Source organism: Plectropomus leopardus, chromosome 3 (assembly GCF_026936395.1).
Source record: "Plectropomus leopardus strain MGB_pleo_1.0 chromosome 3, ASM2693639v1, whole genome shotgun sequence".
Lineage (NCBI taxonomy): Eukaryota > Metazoa > Chordata > Actinopteri > Perciformes > Serranidae > Plectropomus > Plectropomus leopardus.
The window spans coordinates 25940612-25950791 of record NC_142178.1 but is presented as its reverse complement, the minus strand read 5'-3'; the positions used below and the strand labels follow the sequence as shown (position 1 = coordinate 25950791).

The window sequence follows — 10180 nt, the reverse complement described above, 5'->3', positions numbered from 1 at the left end:
ATAATATGAATTGAAAGTTATGCATTCAGTTGAATTTCTTCATATGAACATATATGTTCCAGTTACTATTATCATTCATTTATTTTTATATCATATATTTTGTATCTTTTGTTTTGTGTTGTATTTTAGCTCTGTGTATTATTTAACTTTCTGTTTTCTTTTCAGTTGAGATCAGTAACTTCATTGTTACTACGCGTATTCCTGAGAGAGAGAATTAAGCCCTGACAGTGGAGGTTTTTAACAATTAGGCAACACAAAATGTGATTTTCTCGTTTAAAGCTGATCTATAAAGCAATACTAAATTATTAATTAACCATGAAGAAATTCATCCGATAAAACTTTATATAGAACATGTGCATTTGTACCAATGAAGGAAGAAAGAAAGGGCACAAATTGGGGGATAACAATTTACCTGTAAAAAGGGAAATTAGGCATGTGATGCTCAACTTGTCATGATGGAGGACCCCCTTTTTTGACGTAAAACCTATGCCTTTGCTCAGAGCACTAAAAAGGCGTTTAAAGCGTAAAGTGTGTAAATAAGTGTGCCTTGCCTTATCAAACCTATTTTTCATGTTTCTCTTGCTGTTATAAAGTAGTTATTAAGTAATAATGGTGCCTAACAACAGTGGATATTTCTCTCTAAAAAGCAGTGGCTACTGAAACCTGTTTTTTTTAGGGGTGATGACTTGGTAATTGGCCTCACAGAGATGACGGTCCCATGTTAACTTTCTTTTTTAACTCCACCCTGAGGCTCACAGATAAATGCTGATGTGGGGAAAAATAATCCGGGACGCAGCTTGGAGTCATAATTTGATTTTAACTCAGAGTTTATAGGTTTCAACATGAGTGAACGCACCGTGTCACACACACATGGGGGAATAAATGTGCCATGCATGGCCGTGTTGTCAGCCTGTGGGAGCTGCAGGCATGGGTGGCCAGCAGGCGGGATTTATAATGGTGATGAATCCCGGAGGTCTTAGTAATTATGGCTGTCGCTGGACGGAGAGCGAGAGGAGGGGGGTGGAGGAGGTGGAAACAACCCGGCGGAGGCATTTTATCTTAATCACAGCTCAGCTCCATTCAAATTAATTTGACAAGTTTCCCCAATCCTTATTAAAAGACGCATCTGACAAATGACCACCCCCCCCCCCACCCCCCTCCCGATCCTCTCTAAATGCCTCGTCATGAAGGAAATAAAAACATTTTGGAGGAAAAAAAGAAGCCACTATAAGGTTGTAAGATATTTCCCGTAGATATTTTTCTCCCTACAGGGCGCCCTGAGCCATCCATCCCTCCCACCTCCCGAGTGTTTCTATAGTAATTTCCAGCCAATGATCAGTAGGTGTCCACATCCCTGCTTCCTCACCTCAGCACCAATCAGCCACACACAGCGACAGGAGACACGGACTGAGCACAGAGACCAGGCAGACACACAATACAGCCCCCGGATCAAGAGGAGAGGAAACACCTAACCCCCTCTGCGATTTACCCCCCTCGCCTTTTTTTTACCCCTACGACACCTTTTGGCTTATTTATGCACTTTCCAACCTTTTTTTTAAACGTGACAAGAAAGTCGATAAAAAATGGTCCTTTTGTTTTGAGCGCTCTGAACACACACACTCGCCCCTGCTCTGCTCCGGCAGTCTGTCTGTGCGTCTTCGCGCATCTTTTTGCATTATTATCCCCCCGCTTCGCAGTGATGTGCCGTTACACGGTCGCAGGCTGGTAGCATCTTGGGGAGCTCTTCTCAACAGGAACCTGGTAGGTGATGCTCTCTTCCTCTCTCTCTCTCTCTTTCTCACACTGTGTCCGTCCATATTTTTGCACTTGCATGCGTCTTACCCCCCTTTTTCTCCTGTCCCGATTTGCGCGGCGGCAAAGTGAGCCGGGCAGATTCGTTTTTATTTTATTTTTTTGCACTATTGCAGCGCGCTTCCCTCCTCGGATTATCTATGCATGACCTTTGATCTGAATGTCTACCACAGAGTGTAATTAATGGCATCGCGGTGCAGCGGCGGCACAATGGTTCGTCATCGGACGTGGCTTTTTTTTTTTTTTTTACTTTTCTTTCTTCAATCTCGCACTCTCCACCTTTCTCTCTCTCTCTCTCTCTCCTCACTCTCCCTCCTCTCTCTCTCTCCAGCTCCAAGTATTGAACATTTCTGTCTCTCTAAACTTTGTTTACAGGCTGAAAATCAATGTCCGTGACTTGATTGCCTTTGGGCTGCGTATTTCGCTCCAGGGGTGAATTGATTAAGTAATAATGACCCTGAGGAGGGCTGATCATTAAGCCAAGGAGGGTTTTGTTTACTGGTGGCTGCGGGTTGTTTTGGATGCCACGTTGACATTGAACCTCCAGATCTGGAATTAGATGGCGGATAAGACTCTTGGTTGCACAAAATAACAATAGTTTAAAAAGAAATAGTGCATGCAACTTAATTGTTTCACTTAAAGGCACTGGGACAATATTTTCTGAATATTCTTGCACTTAACGGCAAATATTTACCTGCTGGAACATGTTTAGAGGAGGATGCACTTCCCTATTCAGAGGACTTTAATAATACTACCCAGTACAATCTCTCCAGTTCCATGTGTGTATTTATAATTCATTTTTTTTCCGAGACAGCTGCTGGGTAGCACCATGGAAGTGATTTGAAATGCTTTAGTGTTCCAGCAATGGATCAGCTTTGGCAATTAAGAGAGAAAGCCCAGAAAAAGGTAATGGAAGTAGGGGGAGATGTGTCTAATGGGCTTTTATCTGTGGAAACCAAATCCAGACAGACTGGTGGAGAGAGAGAGAGGAAATGGAGCACCCCACCACACACACACACACACACACACACACACACACACACACACACACACACATACGTACACCTATACACACACACATCCCGAGGCAGCTGACACTGTATTTGGTCTGGTCCATGATCTGGATGTAAATCCACCAGTGGCTATCTGTGCTGTCATTGAGTAAATGTAATCGAGGCTGGCCATGAATGAATGCCAGGTGCTCTTAAGAGGCTGGACACAGTTGTGTTTACATGGACAGGCCACCTCGACTATTTGGATTAGATGAAAAATGTGAAAATATTTAACTATATTCCTCTTGGCACCCAAAGCAGATTATTTTTAAGAGCTTATATTGCAGGCCTGAGGTGGAAATCTTTGTGTTTGTAGCTGCTGCTGTCATAATCTGAATCCTGGTGGGGCTCTCCTGCTAACTTTTCAAAATAGTGATATTTTGGATTGAATATTCAATTTCTATGTTCTGATGAAACGCACCCTTGTGTATTAAAATGTATTTATTCATTCTGTGAAGTAGCTGATTGGACTTTCTTCAAAATGTGTAACAATACTTTGACAAGACGTCTAAAAGAAATTGCTGAAAGTGTGGCGTCTTTTTTGAAGCGTGCTAATTCTCTTACCCCATTATAATAATGACATGTTGGTCTGTCACAGCTATCACGTTACTGTCACCACATGAAGATCAGTTCTGACTATTTGTGATAGTTCCATTAGAAAACGCAGGGCGTAAACAATGTGCCAGAAGATTCTTCCAATGTTTGGCTGTTATCTTCAGAGAAAAGTTGAAGCAGAGAAATGAAATCTGATTAGAATGAAAACATTTGCCTCTTTTATGTGTAACTGTTGTTTGTTTGTTTGTTTGTTTGTTTGTTTTTTTCACTTTTAGCACTGGAGAAGATAAACCAGGATGGTAACACACTGTTCGTAACCAGCTCCAGTTCCACAAAGGCCACTGTAACCTCACTCTCTTCTCCTGAACATTGACGACCATTCCTGAGCCATGGCGAACATAAACAATGCGCTTTGCATTGAAAACGGACAGAACGCAGACGTGTCTCTCTTACAAAAGGATAATCTTCAGGATGGTGGATTAAGCCAGCTTTTGGATTATAACGCAGAAATGGAAAGGTACAGGTCTTTTGCAAACTTTTATAAAACCAATGGGGCATTTCCACAGACTGCTAAGATTGCCCGCATCACAACGCCCATTTTTCCCAGTGCTAGAATTGGCATGTCCCCTTGGAACTGCGATAACGCCATGCTCTGGGGAAGGAAATCAGCGGCAATAAACCCTAATAGGACCAGCATGCATAGAAATGACTCCCAGAGGCCGGGGAAGCCTGGCGTGCCGCCAGAGACGCTGCAAATGGCAAATAATAATTTCCTCTCTACCTTATCCCCCGAACACTGCAGACCTTTAGCAGGAGAATGCATGAACAAGCTGAAATGCGGCGCTGCTGAAGCAGAGATAATGAATCTCCCAGAACGCGTTGGAACTTTTTCCGCTATCCCGGCTTTAGGGGGCATCTCATTACCTCCCGGGGTCATCGTCATGACAGCCCTTCACTCCCCCGCAGCCTCAGCAGCCGTTACAGACAGTGCGTTTCAAATTGCCAATCTGGCAGACTGCCCACAGAATAATTCCTCGGTATCCAGTGGAAACCCAGCGAAGAAGAAAAGGAAAAGGTGTGGGGTCTGTGCACCCTGCAGGCGGCTAATCAACTGTGGTGTCTGCAGCAGTTGTCGGAACCGCAAAACGGGCCACCAGATCTGCAAATTTAGGAAATGCGAGGAGCTGAAGAAGAAGCCAGGCTCGTCGCTGGAGGTGAGAGCCGGGGCTCTGCTTCCCCTTCTTTTGTTATTATCCCCTTGCACTCCAAAGCATTAACCTTTTCATCCAGTCACGTTCTAAGCCCTTGAAAATTGTTTCCATGCCCACCCATGCCTGAACATCCCCCCGGCTTCTCAAATCTGCCTACCCGCCTAGCCTAATTGGCAGTAATTAGGGGTGTTTGTGTGGAGCGCAAGCTGAGCTTGGCTCAGACACCCCTAATTGCTGCCAGTCAGGCTGGGGCTGGAACGCATCCGAACAACCCCGAGCTTGGCTCTGCTCCAAGCAGGGCTGGGAAATGGTTTTCAGCAGAGAGCCATCCCTCTCTGCACCCGGTCATTTTAACCAATTATGGAAACCGTCTCTGGATGGGGAGAATCAATATCCCACAAAGCCTCAGCCTCCGACCACCAAGAGATGGTGAGAGTGATGGCAGGGCCGCTGATGGCGTTTCTCAAAACATACCCCAAGTTTTGTGCGGGGAGGGGAGTCAAACACCCACAGTGATCCTCTCCCACTGATCCTGTATGAATTGATTGTGCATATACAGTAGGGGTGAGATGAAATCATTTTATATGATATTTTTGTGTCATTATGGCCAATTATGGATCGATCTGGGGCATGGTGCATATCAAAAAGATGCAGAGGCAGAAAAATACTCTGTCACTTAGGAAAGATATTAAGCTCTGGCTTAATTGACAAGTAGCAAGAGGCTTCATTAGGACACAATCAGAGGGCAGCGTTGTTTTTAAAGGTTCATTTTAATTGATTTATTTTGTCGCTGACATTTGGTTATCAAAGGCAGAATATGAATGTTAAGTTGCAAATATGTTTCTCTTTACCCTGAGAGGTTGAACTTCACTGACTTAACATGAGCTTGTATGGATGAGTCACCAACAAATGCAACCTGAGGGCCTGATGATTTGCTCATTAATTAAGTAATTACATAGAGAGGAAAAAGAGGTTAATTATAAAATATTACCTAATCCACTGATTGAAAAACACCATGTATGGATTCCACTGTTCATTATTAGTTTGTGCCATCAGATTGTCTGATTCTTGTTTTACTCTGTGGTGGATGTTCATTTTTGCAGATAAATCTTAAAGTTCATTTAGGTGTGTTTTGTTATGTTTCAAAATGTATACATATCACCTGTGCCTGCTCTCTATGGAACAATTCTGAGTAGACTGAGCTTGTACCTGAATGCAAATGCTGCAGATTGTTCTTGACCCCATAGTGTTGACGAGCTCAATGTGACATAACATATTATTATTTATTCATATGATTCTCATCATTTGTCTCATGTACTCTAGAATCTACTGCTACATGGAGGATTTCTGTCAGTTCAATCCTGGTTTGATAGCATGCCATTCACAGCTAATATCCCTGATTAAAATCTTAGTAAGTTTTAATGATTTTGACAGGAGTCCCAGGCATCAAAAGCTTTTTCAATTTGCAACTGAAACAGAAATGGAGGCATTTAGAGCTGTTTTTTTTTTTACCTCTTTAACCCCTAACAATGGGTCAGCACTGTTCAAACCTACAGAGTTTTTGTTCTAAATTGGAAAATTCAAAGACAGGATCCCACTGTTTGCAAAAGTGTGTATCAGGATAAATGTTGGTTAAAAACATCTAGCTATACACTGCAAAATAATAAAATCAATCAGAAATCAGTCCCTGCATCTTGAAATAAGAAAGATAACCAAACATCAACAAACAAGTTAAGTAACCAAACATCTTCCAAAAGTCACGTGCCAACGTTATCCCAACATAGAATAACAACAACATTTAGTCGTGAGGTACTGAGAAAAAGACCCAACGTCTGCAAAAAGTCAGTATGTTAACGTCCACGCAACGTGAAATTCAAACATGGTCAGACATTTAGAATGTCATCAACTCTATTTTCATTTCAGCCAACATTTAATGTCTTTCGAGCGTAACAGTCCAACATCTTTCTAACGTCAAAGTGACATTCAGTTCCAGCTGGAAATTCACCATATTTCAGTTGCTATGGAAAATTCAACTTTTAGGACACTTTTAACAACAAATTAAATGACTTGATCATGAAGAGATTTTTTGATATCTAGATTATTTCCATTTGGTGCAGCCATAAAAACCATAATGTTATGTTATTTAGTATTTTGTACATTAGTTTGATGTATGTGTTGACACAAGCTGGTACTGGGCAATCTATCGATATTGAACCAATATCATGATATGAGACCAGATATCGTCTTATATTTTGGATATTGTGAAATCATAAGTTTTGTCTTTTTCTGGTTTGTGTTATAATAATCTGAACGTATCAGATTTTTATATTAATTGCATTTACCCACTTAGTCATCTTTTCCACATTCTAGTTATTATTTATCAAAAATCTCATTGTGTAAATATTTAGTGATGGCAAAAACAGTAAACCATACAATATAGCCGCAATATTGCCATTGAGGTATTTTGATAAAAAAATCTTGAGATATTTGATTTTCTCCATATCAATCAACACTAGATGAAGCTGACACAGAATATTTCTAAGACTTTTCATACAGTGTGGAAATCTCTGACTCTTCTTAAAAGGTGAATTATTGGGAAACCAGGGTTTAAGAGGTTAAATTAAGGGGTCACTGATGGGTTACGAGTTGGACATGTAAAACCATAATCGGAAGCTCGTTTAATGTTGACTCCACATATCGTGTACTAACAGGTGTCCCCAAACAGGTGTCCAGGAAGCTGGCCTCTCATTCATAATGCATGGGTAGAGGCACTTTTGGAAAACATCCATTTGCAAAGACGGTTAGAATTACCAAGGGTGTGAAAACCCCTCAAACAAATCCACACTTGCTTTTAAAAGCTCCTTCACTGAGTTCAGTAATTCATATTATGGACTTCTCCAGCAGTAATTGTTATTTTTGACTCTGCATCTGTAATTACAGGCGCACCTTCTGCTGCGGAAATGGGTTTTGAGTTTAAAGGAATCTTAGAGGTGTGAAGTTGTTCTCTTGCTTTGACAAACTTATACATACATTCACAGGGAGTGGTGTTTTTTTTTTCACCTTGTTCGTGCTGGTGCTAATGGTCGCTCATAGCTGAGTGGTATTTGATTGAGAGGTGTGAAGAGTCAGGTGCTGAAGTAAGTTTAGATGGTGAATTTGTAGCCCATGTTTGTAAACCAACATGTGAACGGTATATGCACACAAAGATGTACACTCACACCACATGCTCACAAACAAACACACCAGACATGAGCCATGAGTACCTTTTGCCTTGGAAGAGACGATAAGCTACTGGCAGCCAGTTAGATTTGGCTGTCAGTGTTTTCCACATGGGAATCACCCTGAACTAATTATATCTTAAGCAGCGGTGGAAAATGCAAATCAGAATTTTACTCACACCCCTGAAATCGGAGAGCCAATTTAATCTAATACCCCCTTTAATTTAGCGCGCTAATGCAAGGCCCTAGAGAATTGCCCTGTGTCACTGCTGTGCTGTTCTGCAGCAGATTCTGCTCTTTCTCTCTCTCTCGCTCTCTCTCTTTCTCTCCGTCTCTGTGCTGCTCTCAGGCTCCAGGATGGATTAGTCTGGCAGAGGAATCTCATCTAACCTAACATTTCCCGAGCAGTTACCTTTGCGTAGCTTGAGCTCCTATGGCTCAAAGGTCCTTCATTAACTTTCAAATGCAATAATACTCGAATGTGGGCAAGCTGTGTCTTCACCTCTGTTTACCTCACCTGTTTACCTGCAGGAAGACACGTGAAAAAGGGCCTTCTCCTTCTCCTAAAATTCTGTAAATGCCAGCCTGTGTTGCTCAACAGATTGATTAACACTGTGGCACTAAAACTGACATGGTTTGAGGGCATCCATATGTCCCCATAATTTTCTCTTGCAGTGTTTCCCAGCTCTCTTTTTTTCACTCATGGCCCCTGAAAATGACTAGTTCTGACCCCTCTTCACAGGTTATGCACTTGGTGTGGTGATGATTTGTGAGCAGTTCACCCAAAACTTTCGATTTAAGGATTTTTATATGCCTGAAGCAATGAAAGTTTCTCACAAGAAAACAGCACAAATGACAGAGAAGTCAGACAAAATGACCATCATTTTGTGTTAATTATCCTGAGACCCTTCAGATTTATCTTGGGAGCCCCTTAGGGTGTTTTTAGGTACTTGGTTTTCAGCAACCAACAAGTGGCTCAATGGAAACACTAGTGCTACAACTACCATTTATTTTCAGTGTTGATTAATCTGTAGGTAATTTTATTGATTAATGCATTACTTTTTTAGTCTATAAAATGGTGCAAATTCTGATTTGTGTTTCCCAAAAGCCAAAAAAATGACATCTTCACATATTTTGATATTCAGTTTACTGTCAAGGTAGAGATATGAAACAAGACAATATTCACGTTTAAGAGGCTGGAATCAAAGAATTCGTACTTTTTTTTCCCTTAAAAATGACTAAAACCAATAAATTGATTGTCAGCTTAGTTGACAACTACTTGATTAATCATTGCAGCTCTAAAATAATCTAATAATCATTAAAAGCAAAACATGATGCCACAACCGCACCACAGTGAAGCTGACAGTGGCTTTTGGGGCATTTTTATTAGTTTGCAATATGAGTGTTTTCTAATTTCAGCAGGTTTTATGTTCGTCAAATTCAGTTTTTTAGGGAGAATTTTAAATTGCTTTTGTGAGTTAAGTTCATTTCGGGGTTGCCTTCATAAATGCTTTTAAGTGTGGACTGTATACAACTAACAAGGTAGAGCTTGCTGTCAGTCGATAATAATGTTTGACTGAGACATATTAAGAAATATACACACAAGTCCTGTCGTTTTTAGTTTATGAGAAGCAGTGTCACAGTCAATGTTATTTTGTTGTTATGGTACAAATGTAAATATGACTGACAATTAATGTTCTGACAAAAGGAATAAAGACTTAATAGAAAGGCTTTATAAGTTTAGGATTTTTGACCAAACAAGGAAGTTGAGTTCAAGATTTGTTGAAAGTCATTTAAGTTTGTGTCTGTTTAACACTTTGCTGTATAGTCAGACATTTAATTAAATAAATCCAACAAAAACAGTGTTCTGTGGCAAAAGTCTAACCAGTGCAGTGAAAGCTTACAGGAAAGTTTGAATGTAACATCCAACCAAACATTTCCAACATGAGGATCTGAGGTGTAAACCCTGCATGTATAATTAATGTTGGTTGCAAGGTTTTGCTTGTGAATAACTTAATAATGCAAACTTTGCAGCGAGAGTTTGCAGCATTCTTAACTAGCAGCAACTTAACTATACAATAATCATAAATGACAGCATTTAAAGTGCCAGCTTACTTGGTTGTTGACTATATTAACATGAACACTTGTACTTTAACACCACTTCTGTTTTTTGATGTTCATATTACGACAAAGACAAAGGGAAATCCTTGAAATAAAATCAAAAGAGGCCTCCATTTCATTAGAGGCATTACAGAGCATAGAAAAAGCAGGGAAAGGGCAAAACTGAAATCTAATTGAAGAGATTCCTACTTTCAATTAACAAATGTCAAAG

At 40.6% G+C, this 10180-nt stretch overlaps 1 protein-coding gene across 2 annotated transcripts in view; it reads left to right on the top strand.

The window, feature by feature from the left end:
* The first annotated feature begins 1427 nt into the window (after nucleotides 1-1427).
* Nucleotides 1428-10180, top strand: part of cxxc4 (CXXC finger 4) — a 33283-nt gene continuing 24530 nt past the window's right edge. The window contains exons 1-2 of one of the 2 annotated variants that reach the window (XM_088075278.1): nucleotides 1428-1761; nucleotides 3695-4633. In XM_088075278.1, the coding sequence (XP_087931404.1) occupies nucleotides 3809-4633 (825 nt within the window). In that variant the 5' untranslated portion in view covers nucleotides 1428-1761; nucleotides 3695-3808. Of the gene's footprint in view, nucleotides 1762-1918; nucleotides 2026-3694; nucleotides 4634-10180 lie in introns of those variants that run through there. The other variant, XM_088075279.1, reaches the window with a different exon arrangement.